This window comes from Anarrhichthys ocellatus, unplaced genomic scaffold, assembly GCF_004355925.1.
Source record: "Anarrhichthys ocellatus isolate YVR2014 unplaced genomic scaffold, GSC_Weel_1.0 scaffold4, whole genome shotgun sequence".
Classification (NCBI taxonomy): Eukaryota; Metazoa; Chordata; class Actinopteri; order Perciformes; family Anarhichadidae; genus Anarrhichthys; species Anarrhichthys ocellatus.
The window spans coordinates 9672195-9695819 of NW_022280034.1; the positions used below are offsets into that span (position 1 = coordinate 9672195).

Genomic DNA, 23625 nt, shown 5'->3' on the forward strand with positions numbered 1-23625 from the left:
TTTGTTTCCTTGCAGAGTTGGATGAGACGATCGATACCACTCTCCTGCACCTGTAACTAACTTGTGACTCTAATTAACATGCATCCTGAGTCAGGCTAGCTGTTGCCCCTTGTTTCCAGTCTTTGTGCTAAGCTAAGCTTAGTGTCTGCTGGCTCATGAGGATATCAATCTAACTCTCAGCAGGAGAGTGAATGCCGTGCATGTCCCAGAATGTTGACCTAAATGGTAAATGGACTTGTAAAGCGTTTCCTAGCGTTATTCCATTAACAGTAAAATAATGAGTTCATTAATACTGCATATACAATTTATTGAACAGAATAAAGTAATGTGGCATTACAAATAAATGGTTTAGCATTTACAGAAAATCACAGAACACAAAAGTATGAAAACAGTAATGTGCAGTGAATGCAACTCTGTCAAAAAAGTATCATAGTTTTAATATAGCAGTAAAAATCAATATAAAAACCTTAACAGAATTCCAGCAGTCCGCAAAAAAATACAGCAATAAAGACATGATAGTATTGACAAATATAATCCATAAAATACATCATAAATACACACTTGACTTTGGCATTTAAATATGATCGATTGCACATTTAAAATATCAGCTTTTGCATTTAATCAATACTGTAACAAGAAGTGATGGCTGCTACACCTTTTTTTTCAGTTCAGAACAAGTAAAAGTGTTTGGTAACCGAGTCCGGTGATGAACATAGCTGGCAAATGGTAAGAATGGTGGGTGTGTAGCAAGAGAGCAGCCAAAGTAAAAGCACTTGAATATTGTCTTAAACCGACCCTGAGCAAGTGAACGCATCACCACGGCTGGATCAGGTGGACGTGGAAGAAGAGGGGAACGAATCTGTGAGGAAGAGGCAGAATACGGAAAGTGAGGGGACGAGTGACTCGAGGAAAAACAACACTACATGCTGAATACGACCTGTGACATTCCAACACGCAACCAACATTTTTCTTGTTTCTGTGATGATACGTGCATGTTCTCATTTGTACCTCTCGGTGTCGGAGGAGGACGAGGAGGCTTGAACGTGCTGCCTTGTGCCAAAGTGTCAACAATCCAGCTGAGAGCATTTGAGCAGTACTCCATCTGAGAAAGAAGATCAAAAGAGCCAAACATATTTCAACATTCTAGGAAATACACTTATTCACTCCAACAACTCGACCTGCTAAATATGAGGCTACCACAAGCAGCCAGTTAGCTTAGCTTAGCATAAAGACTGGTACCAGGGGGAAACGGCTAGCCTGAAAGAAAGCAAATAAGCGTATTTCCCAAAATGGCAAACTATTCGATAAACAAATGTGTGACTTTCCAGACATAAATACATATATCAATATTAGATCGTAGCGTTCTAGTTGTGATGACGCAATCACCCGGCCCTGCTATATCTAGATGGGTGACGGTTATTTGACTTTTGTACAGGATTGGTTGACTGCAGCAATGCCGTGAAAGTCATGAGAACTACACAGATGGTACAGAGTGATGAACTCAGTGAAATGCTTTGACAACAGTCCTTTCATTTTACCTCATTCTCCACAGCCCTCAGCCTGAGGTCAAAGTCTCTGCTTTCAGTCATATGTTTAACCACACCGTCCACTCTTTAAAACAGAAGATATTAACCTCAGTATGATGGAGACACAAGATAAATAGTTAAACCGCTACGGTGTTGGTGTAGGAAGGTGTTCTCACTTGACAGACATCCGTTTGAGCCTCTCCGAGTCACTGCTTTTCTGGATGGTGTTCTGGGCAGTCAAGAAGTCCTCCTTCTGAATGGTTTCCCACGTCATGAGCCTGTTGGCTGCTTTCCCTCTTAACTGCAACACTGATGGAAAAGGCAAAAGTGTTTAATCATCGTTATCTTTCTACTCAGCCAAGGTGTTTCCTGGACCGAGCAGAAACCACCACGGCTGAGTTGAAGCCGTTGTGGAAATTAACAATGATCCAGTTTGTAAAGTTTTAGACTTCAGATGTGATTGACAATATTATTATGGACATTTTGTCCAACAACACCAACAAATAAACTGCCTTCCCCAATTCTGATACTGACCAAAGTGGTGGATCTTGATAGAGGGCACTTTGCGGATGACCCTTTTGATAAAGAGATTGATGTGAGAGAGGATGATGAAAGGAGGAGCCAGGGAAGGACGGGAGTGGTACTGAACTATCAGGGTGTAGCGCTGGAACTTCCAGTAGATGTCGCTCTTGCCCTGCACTTCGGAGAAGGTGTGGCTGGGTGGACACAAAGAGAGCAGAGTAACAAGTGCTGTGGGGAACTGAAGTGTAGAGAACTTATAGCATGTCAGTAAAGCGAGCTAGAAACAGATTGACGGACACTGAACTCATTGTTCTGTACCTAAACATGGCGATGAGCAGGTTGATGAGCAGGATATTGGTGACGAGCAGATAAACAATCAGCAGAATTACCACCAGCCAGTTACTATACTCAATCCTGCACGGCTCCTGACCGCTCTCAATCAATGTCACGTTGTGTGTGCAGGGCATGTCCCACTGCTTCCCCACTGGCATAGACACAAAATAAAGAGTAGGTTAAAATATGTCCAGTTTCGTATATTATTATATAGATCTGCTTTAAGTTTAAAATAACAGTGAATTCTTATTACTGTGATTTTAAAAAGCTGCAATGGATGTGGAAAAACATCCAGTACATACGTTACTCTTCGACTGGTTTCAAACTGTACGTATTATTTTCTCAAGATGCATGACACACAAACAAACTAACACATCTACCATCCATCTCTTCCACGGGGATCTGTCCAAAGATGTGCAAGTACGGCCTGTAGAAGACCCGGCGAAAGATGCGATCTAAGCTCGGGTCATAGGAGTAGAGCAAAGCCTGATTGGCGACTCCGTACGCCAAGAGCCACACCATCAGGAAGAAAAGGAAGAAGAAGATGTCCTTCATCTGAAAAGGAGAAATTTCTTTCCGTCATCATAACGTCAACATCTTGCTTTGTAACATCGATTCAATGTCAACTTATGGAAAGGTTTCTCACCATCTTGCCAACAATGATGATTTTTGGCCCCAGCTGCTTGTGAATGGCAAAGATGTGGATGAGACGGAGGGTGAAGACCATGTAGTCCACACACAGGATATCCCGACCAAATCCATACGACCATGTGAACATCCTAAAGACACAGAGTGAAGCATGTATACAGTTATAATGGCACCACCCGGTGGCCAACATGTGAAAATGACTGCAGGTTCTCAACAGGAATTTGATTATCACTGAAGAAGACTATTTCTGATCATGTTGTTTGGAATCGCATACATTGAGATTCTGCGATATGAAGACCTCCCTGAACAGTGATCTGAAAATGTGAAAGGTTTTGGCATAATCCTGTAGCAGTACATACTGTCTATACTGCGTAGTTCTTGTCTGTACCTGCAGATTACTCCCAAAATGAACAGCACGATGGCAATGAGGTCACACTTGTTCCACACATCCTGAATGTACACTCTGACCCTCTGACGCCAAGTCCTCGTCCCCAGGAAGACCGTCTTAGGGAAGAAAACATCAATCGTCAGATCAATAAATGAAACGGAGCTATAAACAGAACACTGAAGAGCTCTTGAAGTAGATGCACTAAGCGTAACATTTTGTAGAAGTATGTCTCTGTGCACTCACCTCCCGGATCTCCTCACACACGATGGTGAATACCCAGAAGTACAGCACGTACTCGGTGATGGCCGGACCAGAGGGCTGGAAGTCCACCAACAGCACGTAGGCAAACAGCAGGAGGAATAGGAAGTACATCAGGACGTTGCCCAAAAATGCAGTGACGGGTGCAAACCAGAACTGACGCCATCTTGACACTATGAACGGACGCTTTGGCGGTCTACGAGAGTGAGGTATGCCTGTAAGGAAGGTTATTGAACATGGTTTAGTTAGCTTCTTATAGCCATACACGCTAATGATGATACTGATAATTCCTGTTTTTTTTCTTTTTAGAGGTGCTGTGTTTGAAGAGGGCTCACCTTTAATGGTTGCTAACCTGGGAGAGATTGCTCCTTGTGCATCAGCTTCACTGGTAAAAAACAGTGACACATTTAAATGAACACAAAACACTACCAATTAATTTAATAAAATAAACACTGCCAATTGATAAAAAACAAAGATTTCAAAAAAGTGTTTTGGTTTTACATGTGCTTGATGTCCGAGAAAGAGAAGATGGTGGTGCCATAGAGGCTGTCGCTGTCCTTGCCCTGTCCGTCCTCGTTAGGCTTCTCCTCCTCCCCTTGATGCTGGTCGTCTTGTTTCCTGTGAGGTTATGGTATGTTGTAAAGTATCAGTCCTGAAATCATCAACCTCAGAATGCTAATGTAAAAATAATACTAATGTGGATTTTACCTGAAGGCGATGATGTTGGTGTAGCAGAGGACGGGGCAGAAGAAGGTGAGCAGGAGGCTCCACACATCCGTGCTCCTCTTCATGTCACCCCACCAGATCTGGGACAACAGAGACTGCAGGAGAAGATAAAATAAGACCAATTTCAACCAAACTGCTATTCATTAATTTTGCTCGATGTGAAAGTGGGCCGTGTTGAATGTGTAGTGTTACAGCATTGTTCTTTAATTATATTAATATAGTGTTGAAATGCATGCAAATTAAAAGAAGACTATTTAAGCTGCACATCAAATGTTACGCAGCGATTGGCAGAGCATGTATTTCAATGTAAAGGAAGGGTTTTATTTATAAAACATATAAAGATGGATATCTGGGAAAGCAAGCTCAAGTGACAGTTTTGAACATTTGAATGGGACTAAGCATAAACAGAACTGGTTGAACTGTAAAACGAAGTCAGTGACTTGTTGTAAACACACCTGTACTCCGTCATGGCTGAAGAAGAGCCGTGCGTCAGCGCCCATGCCCATCTGGAGGCAGGTGGTACCACCCCAAACTGGAGATTTCCTAATCAGCAGGGTGAAAGAGCGACTCTCATTGCTCCGATAGCAAGAGCTGAACATGTCTAAGATGAGGGAAAGACAAGTGCAGAAGGAGTTTGGTTGGATGGTTACCATTTAGAAAACAAAGAAAGAAAAATCGAGCATGAAAGAAAAGCGTATCAATCAGCTATTGTTTAAATGAACATTAGTTGATGGTGTGTTCAATGTTCATGGTCTCACCATGTGCCAGGTTCTCAAACTTCTGGGCCAGCTCTTTCATGGACAGTTTGTTCTCCGCCTCAGCCTCCAGCTTGGACAGTTCCCTCAGAATCTTACAGCCGCTCAGAGCACTGAGCACCGACTCGCCTGTCTTTGGAGAGACAGCAAGAGTAGTCAGGGCAGACAAACTCTGTTTATGTACATGTTAGTTGGTTTAAAGAAGTATATGTGCTACTGCAGACACAGTTCCGAGTCTGGTTGCTCCAACAGCTTAGAGGATTGTCATGAGCCATTTGCAAAAAGCTGCAGAACAAATTTGGGCTTTTGTGAATCTCAGCATTTTTTACCATCTCCCAGAAGAAAGTGGCCATCTCTCTGCGGTTCTGGAGGACGGCCCAGATGAAGAGCGAGGCCCAGGGGTAGAGGCAGCGCTGTTCCCGATAAAAGCATTCGCCCCGCAGTAGCTTACTGGCACGCTGGGATGGATGAAAAGAAGCAGGGGAGGGAGTATCAGCGCGACTGTGAGAAAGCCACAGTGACAGGTGGCATGCCAGTAGTTTATTAGCTTTCATGTACAGTATGTCTACATGTTAGGAACATTTTAGAGTACCTTAAGTGCTCTCCTCTTGGATGAGATATGTTCTAAGCCCAAGACATCATAGTAAAATGGCTGGCAGATGTCACCCATCAACAGCTCCAGGACCCTTGCAACCTGTGGAAAACAAGGGGGGTAGAGTAACAAACAAACAAAAGTGTACGTGTCAACACAAGTTTTCTTGACATTGTTTTTAAATTGTACTTGTACTCTCGACAGAAAAAATCAAACCTCGAAAAGGCTAATCTCCGTCACTGGGCCACTCTGCATGTTCTCTGCTGACACTTTGGAAGCAGAGTCCTGCAGGTTCGATGCCAGCACACAGGCCGCGGTTCCTAGCCGCTCCACTAGGCAGCGCTGAAGTAGATAGTAAAGCACCGTCCCATCAGCCACTGAGCGGTAAAGGCTTTCCAGCCTGCCGTAAGTCAGGTAGTCCAGAATGTTGAGGCCATTCTCGGTGAAAAGACGCACAAACTGAGGCTTGTCGTTGATCAGTGCGTCTGTCATGGACTCTTCCAAGTCTTCATACTATTTGATTGAAGGTTTCAACACAAGGTCAATACTTAATTTTAAGACATTTTCACTAATATAAAACCAATGTCATTGCACAACAAGGCTAAAAGTGTTACTACACATAATGCGTCTATTTTGGAGTGGTAGTATTTTCCCCCTCACCCTCCAATGGATGTCTCCATTGAAAAGTTCACTCTTGGCAATGTCAACCCTGTTCCATGTGACCGCCAGCTTCAGCTCTTCATTGTAAGGGCTGCCCTCAACTGGTGCACGATGCTTACTAGCTAAATAACAACAACACAGACACAGACACACACACACACACACACACACACACACACACACACACACACACACGTCATAATCAAGACATGTTGCCACATAAAACAGCAATTTCCATAATTCAAATTAGTTGTATGTACCTCCAACCAATGTTTTGAGCAGGACTGTGTCGAAGTCATTTGGGCCCTCCTGCTCTCCGTGGTAGATTGTAATGAAGTCTCTGTTCTGGTAGATGCTCAGAGCCTGGAGACACAGAACAAGGAGAACAAGACAAACAGAACTTTTTTTGAATACATGACCTCAATACTTGGTGATACTGAGAAAGAGACTAACAAGGAGACAGATAATGATGAAGAAAGATGGTCCAATCCATGATATCGTTAAGCGGACTGCCTCCCCGTGCTGAGTGCGCAGGATGTCTGGCATTCAGAGATCGTATCGGGCCATTTGAAGTTAAGCAGCAACAGAAATAATTAACCAGCAAGTAGAAAAGAAGAAGATTAAGAGTCTGTTTTCAATCACGCCCAAGTGCAACAGATACGTTAGTGATTTAATGATAATTTAGGACAATAACCAAACAATAAGCATCAAACTCAAACAAATCATGTTGGAGCTGCAGCTGACAGGAGGGTGTGTTGGGAGTGTAGAGAGGCGGACATGTATTGATGTCACTATCATTCACAATAAAGAGTGAGCAAAGATGCTCACTGCTTTGTACATTGCATTCTGGGAGTTTTCTAGAAAGTCCAATTTCTAGAGTATAAGAGTGATTTTGACAACAGATGTCCTCGGGAGATCTGGAGCATTGGCTACACACAATGCAGCCAATCCTTGTACAGTCTACTGTGTTACATGAAAACTGAAACTGACTTCCAAACCGCTGCTTGTGGGTGAGCCGACTGTAAAAAGCAGCAAGAACAACTAAAAAAACCACAGCCAGTCGTTTCAGGAATGTGGGACAAACAGACAGGGAGTAGCTTGAAGTCTACAGGCCCAGCAGAGGCTCAATAAACGTTCATTACACACCTATACAACTATAACGCGTCGGATGACATGAGCAACATACTGATAATTTTGCTGTCGAACCTCGGCAGCAGCAGCGAGGCTAAACATGTAAGGAGGGATCCCTGATGGATAAGGAAGAAGAAAGAAAGACTGCACAGAAAGTTTATTGGCAATCTGCCCATTATGTTATGAAATAAACCGGGTAGAATTGTAATCTTGACCTTATTGAATTCAAAAAGGAACATTTGAAAACTGAGACCATGAACCTCAAAGTTAAACATCACGGCAATCTAAACCCCCGTAGCGGCTCATTGAACAGCTTCTTCCTGTTCTGCGTGTCAAAAGCCGCACAACGACGGCACACGTCTCCGTCCGCAGCACTTACCCGTTCAACCAGTTTGTCCGTCTCTGGCTCAGAAGGGAAGTGCTTTTTAACCCGTTCTGCAACTTTGTCTTTCAGATCCACGCTGGGACCCGCCTCGCTGTCTCCCTCGCCGGACGACTGGACAACCGTGGCTGACGACAGGTTGTCCAAGACGTCGCTCAAGAAGTCAGCCAGGCCTCCCGAGCCGGCCAGCACCAGCCAGGGCATGGAGTTTTTAAGAGAGAGATCCACTCTCTGATAGATATTAGGAAAAGAGAGAGAGATGCATTTGCTTTACAGTACATTTTACTGTTAAAACTGACCCAATAACTTTTTTTGTGGCAATCAACCAACATAAAGCATCTGTACCTCCAGCATGCTTGCTTCTCCTGATATCAGCATACAAAGGACAGGGATGTCAATGCTGCCGCTGCCTACAAACACACAAACATTCTTACAGTTCATTCCTACAGAGCATTGGTGAATTCTTTTGTTTGCACCGACTTTAATGAAGATATTCTTATTATGTTTGCAGACTTATTACAAACCGTCTGCATATTGTTCTTGTAACGCAACGGCTTAGAGATTGCAAGACGACAGAAACAGCACCCCGGTACATTTTGGACAAATCTCTGCTTGATGTTACACGTTGAATAGCTGGGTCTCAAATACTTGCAGGGGCACGCAATAGCTTTCATCCAGTGGATACCAGAGGATTGTCCTGTCGTCACATGCATTGATGCAGGATTACCACAAGAGGGCCGAATAGCTAGAAATCACAGTTCATGGATGTAAGAGCTTTGTACTGTTTAGATATATCTCAGTTTCCTAAAAAACGACTTACTATAGTCATAAGTGTCATATATTCAGCGAGGCAATAGCTAAAGGTTCCTCTATTCCTACACTACACACACAAAATTATGTTTCCCTATCGCCTCTCTCACCCCAGATGCCTGTGCGCTGGTGGGAGATGTAGTCCTCCAGTTTGGCCCTGAACCCCGTCCCTCCTCTGCGTCCCACACTCCCATCGTCCACCAGCAGGAAGGCCTGGTAGTTGTTGTCCAGGCAGCAGGAGTCCCGGGACATGTTCTGGACGTAGTACTTAGCGGGAAAGCTGCCCTGCAAGGGGAACAATACAGGGATATGATATAGCAGGTTATTCTTTTGGGCTCCCAAGATACTCCTAGTGTGTAGAATGCTGCACGATACAAGTGAACAAGACATTTTTTTTGGTCCACAGTATGTGAGTGTCTGTACAACCTGAGGGTTGACCAGCTGCTGTCGGTTGTGCACCAGGCCCCAGGGAGCGATACCCAGCGCCACCACCTTGTTGAGGGACACCGACGAGGCTGCAGTTGCATGATCCCTCACCGCCTCTCCAACACACCTGCCAACGCCTTCCCGCAAGCCTGCCGTCAGGATCCACGCACCTGGTTACAGGGGAAAGAGAGACGGAGAAATGTCATGAAAGTTTTGCAGTTCAAAGCTGGAAATTTATGCCTGAAAATTGCCATGTTCCACTAAACTCTTGAAATGGGTGTTAATTAGCTTGCATGAGCTTGATTTTATAAACATGTAGATTTGATTTCCCACATCTATATTTAAGCTACAGTGTGTATGAACAGTACGTCTTATGATCTGATCTGCAGCCTCCGAGAGAACAGCTGGTTAAAGTGACCTCAGGTGACAAGAGAACAGTATCGCCGTGTTCCACCTGCACTTGGCATGGCAGTTAAGAGGAAATGGCTATTGTAGTTCCAAATTAGGATCGGACCCCAGGGAGTCATGTAGTTTATTGCTACATTTTGTAACAGCTGTATTTTTCCTTAAAAAAAAAAAAAAAAAAAAAAATGATGAATTGGTTCTGTCTTCCAAGAAAGCACTGACTTGTTATTCCACGTTATTGGTCAGTTACTTGGAATTTTAGAAGACTTTGACTTCATGTGGAAATCAAGTGAACATAACAGTTATTCTCAACCACTGGTGGGTTACAGAGCACCTTCTAGTGGGCCATGGAGGTAGTGCCTACTGGTAAGAATACATTTATTTTTGGGGGTAATTTACAAAGCAATTTATTTTTATATCTAAATGTGCTGACGTTTGCTCGGATAACGTCTCTCAACACCAAATATCTCCGCATATGGATATTACAGTGATATTGCAAACAGTGCATACTTCTAACTGGCATGTGACCTATGACCCCACCTTCATAGCAGTGTTTGAAGTGGTGGTTCAGCTAAGTACATTTTCCATACATAATATGTTTACCTGTGCTTTGTGAGGCTTTCACCAGGCCCTGCCTCAAGACCTCCCGTACCCAAGTCTTCACCTTTGTCCTGCCTTCCCCGCCCACTATAGAAACCACCAGGTTAGGTGAAGGAAGACCCCAGTGGACTGTCATCAGGGTGTAGACCATAGACGGGGGGGTGTCCCATGACAGACGCAGGAACTAAGAACCACAAGAGGGACACAGTGGACATTTGAGTGACTGAAGGTTCAAATGCATTTCATCTAAGAATAACCTGTGACTGTGTTAGCTTTGGTCAGTGCACATATATGTCAGTGCATTGTGTTTGTTTACAGCAGTAGGTTAAAGATTAGGAAAAGCAAAGTACTGACTACTACAGCTCTTGGTGCATTTAAACCATTATATATAAATATAGATAAAGCATGCTATGAGCCATTCAGAGAACAGGACGACCACGCACATAGCTGTGCCTCTTGCTGGCTCCCGCGAACTGCAACTCTCCAAAGGCATCGGTCGGGTACTCGGAGGAGTGCTGGGCGCTGTCCCAGTGGTTGACAATCGCTGTGCTGAAATAGTCCCCGAGAGCCACAGAGCCATGGGCATCTCTTTCACCCCCGCACTGACACAGTGCGCCATTGCTGAGAGAGAGGTGAGAAGATAACGCATGTAAAAACATGATCATCCGTCGCCACAGTAAATAAACGCCGCTATCACAGAGGAATGTGCTCCACAGAGTTCACAGTACCTGAAAGAATCTTCCACAAAGGTGGTGCACACTCTTTTCTTGATGATTTTGGGGATCCAACTCTGCAAGACATTTTAAACGGGTTAATAGACAAATTATATACAGGCTGTTACAATTTAAAGTTTAAAGACACCCCTACCCTTCTGTGCTTGGAAGTCATGAGGCTTTCAGGGTGTAGGAAACTGTTACAGTGAGAAAGGTTGGCTCAGAGGGGAAGATGAGCTGTGCCTAAACACCTGGCTGTGACTTCTGACATGGGGCTGTGGTTTAGTGTGTGAGTGATTCTGTGGTGCAAACCTACAAACTAGGGAGCTACACTGGACTCCTTTTAACAACTTGAAACTGGACTGGACTCTCTTTACAACACTTTAAATGTGTTATTTTCATTTAAGCTAAATAAATTCACCTTGAACCCATTGTCGTGTAAAGATCTATGACATAACGTGAAGACATCTGTCTCTCACGGGGTATTTTGACACGTAAAAAGTCACTCGTGTAACTGCTAACATGACGGCTCCGTTGAGCCAGTGAGAACTCTTTGTTACGGATTTTACTTCAAGCATAAACCTTTCAAAGTTATGGAGCGCTAGCAGGCAGCTAGGTTAGTTTAAATGTAGTTAACGTGAAGACAGTGAAACGCTGGCTAACGCTGGGCAATGCATACAGTGCAATAGTGGGCGGGCTCTCGTCTTTGTTTTTACAGTCACACTTAACGTTGCTTTAAATTAACTTTAAAGCAACGTTAAGTTAGAATATGGCTCACCGAAGCACAGTCAATGACACTTACCCGGTAAATTAGCCGTCACTGTCGTTAGCGTTAATTGTGCAACAGTCGAACGTGCATCTCTCCGCTACTAGTAAAGCTAGCTTAATTTGACAAGTAACTTGTTCAGCGTCAACAGGCGCGAGCAGTTGCACTCGCGGGACTACAAGTGGTAGACAATGCGGGTCTGTTTACTCAGCCGGCTGTAACGCTACAGTGGGCCGAACGTGCGAGTCTAACATTACTGAACCACCAGTTGTTACGTAAGGTCCGAAGCAGACAGACGTGACTCAGAACCTCGAGGAATAACTTTTATTTCACAACTTCCCCTTGTTAAATTCCTGTTGTCTTTGCCAACTGTCTTTGCCAAAAACGCCAACATGACACCACAACAGGAGCAGTGATTAATTTAAAGCCTACCCACCTGGTCCTTCTCCGCTTTACCGATTTTGCCTCCGTCCACTTCTTCTCCTGTGTCTCTCATGTTTTTTTTTTTCATGTTCTCGTCGACTGAGAGATCGTGGAGTGCAAAACTACTTCAGGGTTTGTTTAGGACCATTTTTGCAAAGAGTAGGCTCGTTTTACAGGATTGCGGAGTGATTTCCAATCGTCTCTCAGCAATCCGAAACCAGGTGCCAGTCAGACACACCACACAGGTGAGGGTGTGGTGTTAACGCCGCACATTGCAGTCCTCGAACTTTATAAAATAGGAGGGGCCAGTCCAAACAACCACAGGCATTTCATACCCGTGGTGTGAGCTGCTGATTATAATCATTTTACAAACTGAGTTAATTTCACTAAGGTCCCAATCTTTAGGCGAGTGGCATCAGATGTGATGAAGTTGTAAAGAAAACGCTCATATGTGTCACTGATGACACATATTTCGACACCACTGTAGCAGACGGGACAACTGAAGGCACACGCTTGCGCATTGGGCAATTTGCTGTCAACGTTGCCTAAAAATAACGTCAGGTCTGGATTTACAACATGGCACGTGGGGCATGGTGCGTCAATAAGACCCACACCATCAGGGACATGGAAGCCTGATACTTTTTGCATTTTCAACCAATTATATGGTCCTTCGGGTGAAATTAAAATGAAATAATACTGTACTTTTGTAATCCCTGTAAGGAGTTTTCCTAAGAATAATGTTAGGGACCAGTGTACTTTCTCCTAAAAAGCCCCATATAGCTTTAACCCATGGGAGGTGCCCAAGCACCAGTCTCTAACAGCCCCCTTCATGTTATTACAGGTATGCAGAAACTGTAACTCCACACAGTTGTTTGTATTAAATATTTATTGTACAATGCATTTAAATATTGAGGAATTTCTGTTTAAAAAACTGAATTCATTAAGCATTTCACACAGTATTAACGCAGCCACATTGTATGTGGTCGATGAGCACAAATCCATAATCTGTACCAGTCATTCGGAACATGATATTTGGTGTAAATAGATGGAGAAATGGTGAGAACTCTCCATTTCCTTAGTCCTTATAGGCGCCGTCATTCCTCTTGGCCCTATCTGCCGAATCCGTGAGGGTCATTGACATTTTTCGACTCATCTGTTCCATTTTTCTTCCTGATCTGGTATAAAGTGTTGGCCAGGTTGTGGAGCTGGCATGTCCCGAGCTGGCATCCACGCTGGGGTGCACGCCGCAGACGTAACTTCACTCTAACGCTGTGAATGATGATGAAGTAAAAGATCAAAGTTCTGGCTTTTAAAAACATCACATACATTTACAAAATAATGTCCAGTTTTTAAATAAATCACAAACCTACAATTTGGTTTTCGCTAACAGCCATGATTAGAAGAACTGAAATAAACACTACAATATGTATTCTGCATTAATCCTGCATCAGTAACCTACAACAGGCAGTGCATTAATATGCAATATCATATAAGAAAGCTAGTGTTTTCAACTCTTCCTTGTCCTGGTATACTCCTGTAGTCTATTCGTAACGGCCATTTATGCTACATTGTGAATGCATGTGCTCTTTTGTACCTGTGTCTCAGTGCCTCCAGGTCTAGATGTTTGTCTTCTGAATGAAAAGGGATGATCTTCAGTGATTGAGCATGCTGCTGCTGCTGCTCCTGCGTGTCCTCTATCCTTTTCACCCCTGAAGCCTGGACAGTGTCCCCTGGGACGACAACGTCTGTGTCTGACCTGTGGGTCCATCAGAAAAAGGTATTTATTAATATAGGCATGTCATGAACAAAACAACTCAGATTTTCAAAACTGTAATGTATCAATAAACTATTATGTAGCCCAGGTTTTCCCTATTTGTTTCTATACGTTCCTTTTTTTAAAGACAGAAATGCTTTGATATTTGTTTTTATAGATCAGCCGGCAGTGCTGTCAGTATTTCCCTCTTATCAGTAGCTGCATATTTACTGATGTTTTTCACTGACCTGTGAGTTGGTCTAAGTGGTGTGGCAGCACTCAAAGGCACAATCAACAGCAGCAGAACGGCTATCTCCATACCGCATGGGCCTGTGGCAGAAAAACCATGAGTGATGCTGAGGAAAACATCCTGTCCTGACCACACTTAATCTGTACGACTCAATGTAAGGCATAATAATACAGACAGAAGATTTTGGGGAAAAGAAAATATGAATTAGAGACCTGCTCAAAATAAAACAAGATGAAACTTACTGCCAAGAAAGTCACAAAACCTGCTGGGGCTTTTTGAGGAGACCATTCGAAATCTCTTGCTGATTGTTGGATGCCCAAGTGTGTCTCCCCTCTCGCCTTCTGGTCCTTTATAATGTGATGGTGGAGTAAGGGGGTGTGTCTGAAACACAGTCATTTTAGTGTCAGACCAACTCACACACTTGTGATTAATCAGTTATGGTGGCAGTTTTATTCTTTATTTATAAGAGCTGTGATACTAACATAAACAACCTTCAAACAACAGCGTCCAAGCTCAACACTGCACTTATAAGTGACCTTGTACCGTCTATGATGTTTACATTGATTCTTGATGGTCACTCTTTGCTCCACAGAGTAAAGAGCCCCCCCCCCCCATCCCTCTCCTCCTTCACTCCACTTGCTGCTGAGCAATTGTTCCAGAAATTGTATTTTCATTTCCATCACCTGCAGGAAGCCCACACAGCCCAAAATAACCCCAATTCTCCTCCAGGCTTTTCTTTATCGCCTCTATTTTCCTGTGCCTTTTTCCCTTGAGTCACTTTTGCCGTCCCCGTGTTTATTCCTGCAATGTCCGTCACTCACATCCCCCCACGCAGAGCGCGTCAAAAACAACATCTTGATGGTACACCTTTCCTCAAAGATAAACTAAAATAAATGTTAAAAAAATCATATTTTACAGATTATCTGATACAATTATAACATCCATGAATGGGTTAAAGGTTTGTTGGCCCACTGATAAATGGTCACATAATTCAGAAATAATGATCTTTTAAGGTTTGGCACATGGCCATTCTGTCATCTCTCTAGGAAATTAACCATCATTCTTTAACTTTTAATAATACAGTTAATCTGTGGGGAGCCAGTGTTTTTTTCAAGCTCCCAGCCTCTCTCCCTCTCTGGGAATCACAACTTCCCCTCTCGAGTCTATTGTGTACCTTTCCTGTGACAGCCATCTGGGCAGGTTGTGTGTGTTGTCAGAGTATAGTGCACTGAGTCATCAGTGCGTGAGCACACACACGCATTAGCAGTGAAATGATGAAGCAGTCTTGTGATTTCACAAACGATAAAGAAACGGTTTACACCGAATTTCCTCTTATGTGCATGTCGGCATTGATTGCATGCCAAAAGAAAGCAAAGTCGCTTGGTAAACTACTGCCTGTACATTTACTGCTGCCTAGCTTTGAGGGATTTCTGACAAAAACATGAGCATATTTTTAAATATTTTAAACCCAATTTAATGCATACTATAATAGAACATAAACTCAGTCACTAATGAGGGCGAAAACATTGAGTCAATTACTAGATAAGTCAATTAACAGGAAATTTATTTGCAAATATTTTGACAATTGATTCATTGTTTAATTCATTCTTCAAGCAAGCATGATAAACCTACCCTACTTTAATTTGATGACATCACCATGGGATTAAGTTAATAAGTTAGGAAGTTGTCAAATTGTACAACTGTGGAATCAGGATCTTTTTCTGCTCCCTGCAATGCAATTTAGAATAAATTAGGAATGAAGAATATGTGTAATTACCACATTGGTCAATGAATTAAAGATCCCCTGTAGACATTTTTAAGAAATATAAAAATCGGCTTTGAATAACAATTTGTGTCTGATGTGGGGGTTTTTTGTCAAAAAATATAATCTAAAAATGACATATACTCTTCCTTCCATATTGAAAAATCCAGAATCTATGAAGATGCAAATATTTTTCATTTACCAAGTTGGTAAAACTTAACTTTAACCCCCCTATTTAAAATCAATAAGTTTATGACGTACAATCATACAACACATGGAGATCCATACTGACCAAAACAGATGTGGATTGACCCTTAAAGTTTACAGATGTCAGTTGAGTTTTGGCTACATGCAGTATATTGTGTCTCAGCCGTTATGACGGCGAGTCATGATGTTGGTCTGTGTCAACATGATTAAAGCAGATACTCCCGGTTTGCACACGTCACTGATGATTGTTTTCTTCCACTGACTGAAGTGGTGACTGAGGGTCGTTGGTCTCCTGTAGCTCTGCCTTGTTGATGTCCTGCATCTCAAGCATGTAATTCAGCTTGAAGGAATATGCATCTACTTCCGTGAGAGCGCTTTGTCAGGACTCCTCTGACTTTTCTCCCGCTCTCGCTGACGTATAGCGTGCATCCTGTTGTTGTAAGCCTGCAGCCACCAGCCGGCTACCTCAGACCTCCCGGCCTTGTTTCCTCTACCCACTGGGCACAAGAGTGAGCATCCTGCCAGGAAAGCCTGTCACTCGCATATCATCTTCTCACAGAGTTCATCTCAAGACACTTTGCAACAAGTGTGTGAACTTGTATTTCATCTTTACACTACACCGTGTACGACAGGTGAAAGTAGCTAAGTTGACATTTTTTTTCTTCATTTAGACGAATAGAATGTGAATTTGAGCAATGTTTTTGCTGTCATCCCTGACTGCAGATTGATCTCTGTCACGGCTGATCTCATGGAGATTGGAACCATCTATAGTTTATGAGAAGAGTAACATTTTAAAGTTACTTTCAATGGAAACACTTTCAAATACACACCTATTGTGCCGGAGATAGATAACCTCGGCATACTTCATGGTTTGAATTGACTTAACCATGAAAATAACCCCATCTTGTGGTACGAGACACAAACAGCATTATAGTTCTGCACGCACAATATGCAACTCACTGTGCCGTTTATATTTACATGATGGAATGATTTTGGTTAGTAAAAACCCACACATTTTAAGCTGTATAAGCTCTCAGCTGAGAAATATTGACGTTATCTTACTTGCCTCTGCAGCTGCATTTCTCAGCAATGTTTTCTTTTTCAAGGTAACCTTAGCCGTCAAAAGCTACAGTGTGGTTATGCAACAGCGAGAGAGGCGTGATGAAAAACCAAAATCTTAATGGTTGTTCCAGTAATTCCCATGCTATTAAGAGATTTTATTGAAAGAGTGCGTTAAAGCTGGGCACACACACAGAGAGATGTGCAGCACAAGTCTGGGAAACCTGTAGGTTAGAGGGTCAACACTGGGAGATGTAAGCTTAGAGTCCATTAGTGGATTATAACCATAACCACGCCATGGCCCGCCATCTCTCTTGGATTAAAGAGAGAGAGAGACATGAGAGAGAGTGATCCAGAGATATGTTGAGTGCATGAGGGAGCGGGAAAGCAATTGAATTGAGCAAATTCAAAGGCAGAGCATTGTATGCTGAGTCTACGGGGAGTCGGAGAAACACTGTAAAGCGAGCTGAAGTGAAGTCAGAGTGGTGACAGCGCTTTGGGTTGGCAGACATCAGGTGATTTTGGCTCACCTACGGTATATTATCTTATAATAGACTTATCTTATATCACCTGGCTGATCAAGGGATTTGCACAAGGTAAGTTTAGACGAACACGAGTTAAACTCTAGAAATCTGTTTGCAATCTTTTTTTAATGTATGTATGTAATATATCTCAATATGGACATTTGTCATGTAAAAGATACAGATACAGCTTTCGTTAGCCATGCAGCATTTATCAGTGATCAAACAAATGTGTTTGCTGTAAAGAGTATATGGCAGGATGACTATTTTATTGAAATTGATTTCAGATTTTTAATGTCACATTTATTGGCTTTTATTTCCATATTCCATATAATAGAAGACACACACTGTACATGATGTGTATTTTTTCCCTGTGTGTTCATCCCTATTGTTGTGTAACTTTAATTTCCTTTATGGCCTGAATGATTATTCCTCTCCCTGTGTATTTGCGTGTGTGTGTGCGTGTGCGTGTGTGTGTGTGCGGTTGTGTAAATACGCAGGAAGCATGGACGTGTACCTGGAGGGGATTATCCAGTGCATCAAGCAGGGGGATGAGAACGGTGTTCAGATACAGCTGCAGGAGTTCAACAAAGAGGTAACACCACATAGGAGCTCACACGTCGGGGTGTCAGGATGAAACACTGCGGCTGAGACCGTTATCATGTCATCTTTTCTCTCTTGCAGTATGCCCAGTGCTTCTTCTTTGATTCAGAGGAGAGGGACCGGAGGAAAGTAAGTTAGTTCATGCTGCTGCGCCCGTTTACTGAGACCTATCCCTGTCCCGCCTGTGTTTCTTAAACCTCAACTTTGCTTTAACCCCATCCTCACCCTTACTCCTCCACCTCCTCCCCACCCCCACTCCACAGCCTGTCTGTGATTAGTAATTGTGCTGTATCAGTTATTCCTGATCCTCTTTCCTTGCACGCTCAGGCAGATTGAGCCCAGGGGGAGCGAATGAATAACCAACATACTGCGTGATAATCTAGTCAACACTTTCAGCTCTTTCATTTGCAGCCGCTGAACAGCGGGTTCGACAATATCTTCATTCATCTTCAGTTAAATTTAATAACTTTATCTAAAATTATATTTTAAAATGTATTTAATTCCATTTTCCATTCAAATTCAATTGTTTTATTTAAATCTGATGTAAATTGATTGTTTTTTAATTTGACATGGAATTTTATCTAATTTAATTTTGAGTTCATTTATTTTAATTTTCACTTTTTATCAATATAATTAATAATTGTATAATATATTATAATAATTTATAATTAAATTAAATTAAAATACATTTTTATTTTCATTTTATATAAATGTAATTCATCCAATCCAGTTATTTTTTTGTGGACATAGTGAATGAATTATTTCAGAAACATGATGTCAACAGGGTCAACCATGTCTTAGTTCAATAAAAGGTTCTCTCAGCAGCTTTGTGAAACACTCTTAAGAAGAAACCTTTTCCCGGGAACTTATGGTTTGAACTCCTAATAGTTACATACAACACTTTGTGTAGTATGGCCCCTCACACATATGATGTACCGATATCATTGTCTCTCTCTCCTGCTGCGTTTCTCGCTGAAATCGGATTGTCCATCTCCTAAAGCAAAGAAAACTGGAGGAGGTACAGTGTATTGATTTTGTTTGCACACGAGAGCCCCCCTAAACTAATTCACGAACTGTGTTTAAGCGTATTTGTTCTTTGCCCTGCTGTATCAGTTCAGGCAAAATAAAGTGAGGGAATACGCTGATTCTGACTCTGACTGCGACCAGGATGACCAGGAGGACCGAGGCCTCGTCCTCAGAGAGGTGCCTGACACTGTCACTTTCTGCTCTCAGTCTTTTTTTCATGTTGTTAAACTAAAGGTCTATTTTTCTGTTCCTGTCCTCAGAATTTAGCTCTTGTCCTGGTGAGGTTCATTAGAACAGGAGTTAAATGCCGTCTGTTGAGAGTATCTCTACGCACCCTGAGAATCCTCTCCAGGGACAAAAAGGTCCTGGGCCCCTTGGTGACCGACGGCGCTCTCCTGACGCTGGCCAAACTAGCCGGGCTGACCACAAGCGACGCAAGTGACGAATCCAGTGACCCAGACTCTGATTTCTACGATAACATCATTGCTTCTCTGGTTGAGGCCAAAGTCTTGCGTGGTCGCACTGACGAGGACGAGGGTGACGTTGAAGCCGATAACCAACGCGCCGAGTGCTTTGATGAGGACGCCAAGAGTGACATCAGCATCGCCGACAGCGGAGATGTGGACAGCATCGGCTGCTCTGGCAGCCACAGGACCAGCATCAACGAAATGCACAGGGGCAGCATGCATCACAAGGTGCTGGAGAGAGGCAGGAGGGACCGCAGGGAGAGCAAGGTGGAGGGGGAGGAAGAAGAGGAGGAGGGAGGCGCGTCAGGAGACGAGGCACAGAGAAAAGAGGCCTTGAAGGTGCTGTGTAACGTGGTCTACAACAGCACCTGGGCGCAGGAGAGGTTCAGCCGTCTCAGGTGGGCTTCTTCACGGGACGCAGACATAAACATGCACACACAACATTACAAAACACTGATAACCCCAGCCGTTGGTTGTGGAACTAGCATTTCTGGTTCTCAGTGACACTATTCTTCTCATTTGTCACAACCTATAGTTGGCTTCTGTACAAGTCAGCATATTTCCAGACAGCTAACCTCGTTCCTATTTCCTCCACCAGGCTCATGTGTGGCCTCACAGAGCGTCTATCCTCCAGTGTGAGTGGCTCACCTCTGTCCAGCGTTCACTTCTATGAACTCCGCCTCATGTTCCTCATTATTGCACTACGGCGAGAGCTCAGCACTCAGCTTCAACAGGTAACATGACCTCACTTACTACAAAGTGACTTCCTTAAATATGTAGTACCATACTAGTTATAATATGTGGTAGATCATGTAGCATTACACTCTATCTCCATTTGTTTATTGTGTCATCTTCTCTTTATTCTAACAGATTCATGTTCTACACATCTTAACTGCCTTCCTGTCTCACTCTCACTATGTTTCTCTTCCAGGAGGGAGGTGTGTCCATCTTCACAGCAGCTCTGGAGAGCTGTCTGGGGGTTCAGTGGAAGGACCAGTATGAGTGTGTGCTGGACCCAGCAGCACCACCCATCTCACTGGAAGCCTCTCAGCATGTCATAGAGATCCTCAAAATCCTCTTCAACATCACCTACAGCACCCACAGGCAGGCGCCAAGTGAGGTCAGTAACTATGAGTCCATGCTAAAGCTGTCAGCCATCAGGTGTGATGGCAGGAAATAAAATGTATCTGATACAAATGATCTGTACTGTGTGTGTGTGTGTGTGTGTGTGTGTGTGTGTGTGTGTGTGTGTGATTGTGTGTGTGTGTGTGTGTGTGTGTTCGTGTGTGTTTTTCCTCCTCCCTCAGGATGACGCAGCTCTTTACCGACACCTGGTGGCGATGCTGCGTCTCTGCCTGATGAGGAAGTGTTTGCTTTCGGATGACACTGATGAACTGCAGGGGTGAGCGTGAACCAACATCGATCCATCCATTTAAAGTTGCTGGTGTCACACTTTTATTTATTCATATAATGTCATGCATGTTTTATTATTCTGTCTCTCAGTTGAACTTTTATTTCAGTTCATATGAGCTCTATTGGCATGAATGGCAAAATACAGTTATATACCATATATACGTATATATAAATATATCGGGTACTATAGTATAAAATCATATATTTACAGCATATCAAATAAAGGTATAATGTAATGTGACACAGTGTTATGTATAGTCTTTATAGTCTTTCTGACAAATTAGTTTTAAAAATAATAATTAATACTTTATACATATATCCTGGATTTTCATTCTGAGTTTTATGAAACCCTGAATCTCACTTTTACAGAGAAGCATTGTTTTGATATGATTGAAAGTAGTAATCATTCATTTATATGAAGACTTCTAGCCTTGTTTTAAGCATAAAACAAGCATTTGATTATTCCTGTATCAGGGCTCATTCCTCTAATGTTGGTGGGTCATTTCTTTACATTTTTACAAAATATTGGGCTGATAGTACATTCATGTCTCACTCCATATCCATATGTAAAGAAATGTGCAATGTTTAATTCTAATAACAGCATTATTTGTAGTATATATTTGTATTTCTACTACTTATCATATTTATAACAATCCATCATACTTTACCTTAATCTTGACTCAATCCCACAGTCACACGGTCAACCTGTTGTCAGCGCTGCCTCTCCAGTGTCTCGATGTGCTGCTGCTGGTGCCTCTAGAGCCCGACTCCAAGCAGTGCCAGGGGGTCAACATGGACTGTGTCCACACACTGGTGCTGTTCATGGAGAGACGCCTGGACTCGGTGAGGGAGAAAGTGATACGCAGAGAAGAGGGTTGAATGCTTAGTGGCCAAGCCACAATTAAGAGTTCCTGCCTAAAAAAGTTGAAAGTTTAAAAGAGCGACTCTTCTCTGATACTGAAATAACCTGAGGGACGCGTCTTCCTTGTATGTTTGCTTCTCAGGGTGATAAGATGAAAGAGAAGCTGACACCAATCCTCAATCTGCTGACAGAGAGCTGCAGGGCCCACAGAGAAACACGCCAATACATCAGGAAACATGTAATGCCCCAAAAAAAACATGATACTTCAGAGAAAGCTTTGTGCCTCTCACGAAATTTGGATAATATTTTATAGTATTTTTTTAAAGACAACTGCAATTATTATTAATCCCCGTCATTAGATCCTGCCTCCTCTGAGAGACACGTTCCACAGACCAGAGGAAGGCTCCACAGTGAAGAGTCGTCTGATCCGGCTCATGACTCACCTGGATACAGACCTCAAACACTGCGCTGCTGACCTCATCTTTGTCCTCTGCAAGGAAAATGGTTAGAGCACACATTATCTCATTGAGCTGCATTTGATTTCAAGCTCTCCCTATGATTGTTAGTTGTCTTATTTGTAATTCATGTTGATTGCGGAGAAGCCAAAGACACTTGTGCACATCTTGGACAAGGAAGTTTCTAACTATACATCACTCTCCATATTTGAGAGCTAGAATTTAAAATAAATTTCACTGGTTTTAAGTCATTTTAATCTCATATTGTATGTACGTAGCTGACATAAATTTTTCTTACTTCCTCCAGTGAGCCGCTTTGTCAAGTACACAGGCTACGGTAACGCAGCGGGCCTGCTGGCCACCAGGGGCCTGCTGGGCGGTCAGGGGCCCAGGGCCTTCTGCTCTAACGCCAAGTACTCCAGCGACTCCGACTCGGACACTGAGGAGTACCGGCAGGTCAAAGATCGCATCAACCCGGTGACAGGGCGGGTGGAGGCGGAGCAGCCGGACCCCATGGAGGGCATGACGGAGGAGGAGAAGGAGGAGGAGGCCAAGAGGCTCATCGTGCTCTTCAACAAGCTGTCCAGGTCAGTGAAGCGACAAAGACTCAGAGAGATAAAGAATCTCTCATCAACAGAGTCTTAAGTCTAAATTCAGATTCATTGTCTATATATTTGTTTTGCAGAGATAACATTATCCAGCCGATGGGAGTGGATTCAGAGGGGAAGCTGGTCCCGATGTCAGGACTGAGGGATAATTCCCTCACTGAGGAGGTGAAGTCTGGGTCTGAGAATGACGGAGAAGCAGAGGAAGGAGAGGACAACTGAAACATTTCAAATCCATTCATTCAATTTATTGATTTTATTTGTAAATGTCCCATTTCTTAAGTTGTGTTGTAAATGTATGGACAATATGAAAACAATGTTGAACTCAAGAAAGGATATATATATATTTTTTTTTTTTCTCTTCTCTGTATTCAGACTCATAATATAGAGCAGCAATAAGGTCACACTGGTTGGAGTTGAATTGATAGTGGATCCTAAGAAGGAACTGATTTAATTGTAGTAACATTATAATATTGTCCAATATTTGAATAAAGTCTTGGAAGTGTATAGTTTGTACTTAAACTTTGTGTATTTCAATGTGTAGTCTCAGTCTCTTCTATAGCGTTTTATCAGAATAA

The 23625-nt window shown here is 42.8% G+C and overlaps 2 protein-coding genes across 2 annotated transcripts; one reads left to right on the forward strand and one right to left on the reverse strand.

The window, feature by feature from the left end:
• Positions 1–290: 290 nt before the first annotated feature.
• Positions 291–12339, reverse strand: LOC116381211 (transient receptor potential cation channel subfamily M member 4-like). Its single transcript, XM_031843165.1, has 28 exons — positions 12078–12339; positions 10891–10952; positions 10606–10783; positions 10166–10346; positions 9158–9327; positions 8842–9016; positions 8267–8331; positions 7919–8152; positions 6669–6771; positions 6409–6530; positions 5965–6261; positions 5749–5850; positions 5486–5614; positions 5160–5289; positions 4857–5002; positions 4384–4496; positions 4177–4293; positions 4011–4060; positions 3661–3890; positions 3418–3533; positions 3028–3160; positions 2762–2936; positions 2367–2532; positions 2061–2242; positions 1703–1835; positions 1539–1611; positions 1009–1102; positions 291–859 (listed from the first exon to the last, which is right to left on the reverse strand). Exons 1-28 carry the CDS (start codon positions 12150–12152, stop codon positions 828–830), a joined length of 3783 nt encoding a protein of 1260 aa, XP_031699025.1. The 5' UTR covers positions 12153–12339; the 3' UTR covers positions 291–827.
• On the forward strand, positions 12216–23278 carry LOC116381225 (synembryn-A-like). The gene is made up of 15 exons (XM_031843189.1): positions 12216–12309; positions 13670–13841; positions 18117–18211; positions 18301–18348; positions 19220–19237; positions 19333–19422; positions 19506–20110; positions 20311–20446; positions 20644–20832; positions 21020–21114; positions 21818–21968; positions 22130–22225; positions 22347–22491; positions 22750–23029; positions 23128–23278. Exons 3-15 carry the CDS (start codon positions 18122–18124, stop codon positions 23267–23269), a joined length of 2085 nt encoding a protein of 694 aa, XP_031699049.1. The 5' UTR covers positions 12216–12309; positions 13670–13841; positions 18117–18121; the 3' UTR covers positions 23270–23278.
• Positions 23279–23625: the final 347 nt, after the last annotated feature.

Bases quoted from the DNA above. Each gene is read 5' to 3' on its own strand.
- LOC116381211 (XM_031843165.1), bottom strand. From the start codon at position 12,152: ATGAAAAAAAAAAACATGAGAGACACAGGAGAAGAAGTGGACGGAGGC. The intron at 8,153-8,266 runs GTACAGATGCTT...AATATCTATCAG, and splicing joins GAGAAGCAAGCATGCTGGAG to AGAGTGGATCTCTCTCTTAA. The intron at 2,243-2,366 runs GTACAGAACAAT...GTGTCCACCCAG, and splicing joins CTGCTCATCGCCATGTTTAG to CCACACCTTCTCCGAAGTGC.
- LOC116381225 (XM_031843189.1), top strand. From the start codon at position 18,122: ATGGACGTGTACCTGGAGGGGATTATCCAGTGCATCAAGCAGGGGGAT. The intron at 20,833-21,019 runs GTCAGTAACTAT...CTCCTCCCTCAG, and splicing joins ACAGGCAGGCGCCAAGTGAG to GATGACGCAGCTCTTTACCG. The intron at 22,226-22,346 runs GTAATGCCCCAA...CCCCGTCATTAG, and splicing joins GCCAATACATCAGGAAACAT to ATCCTGCCTCCTCTGAGAGA.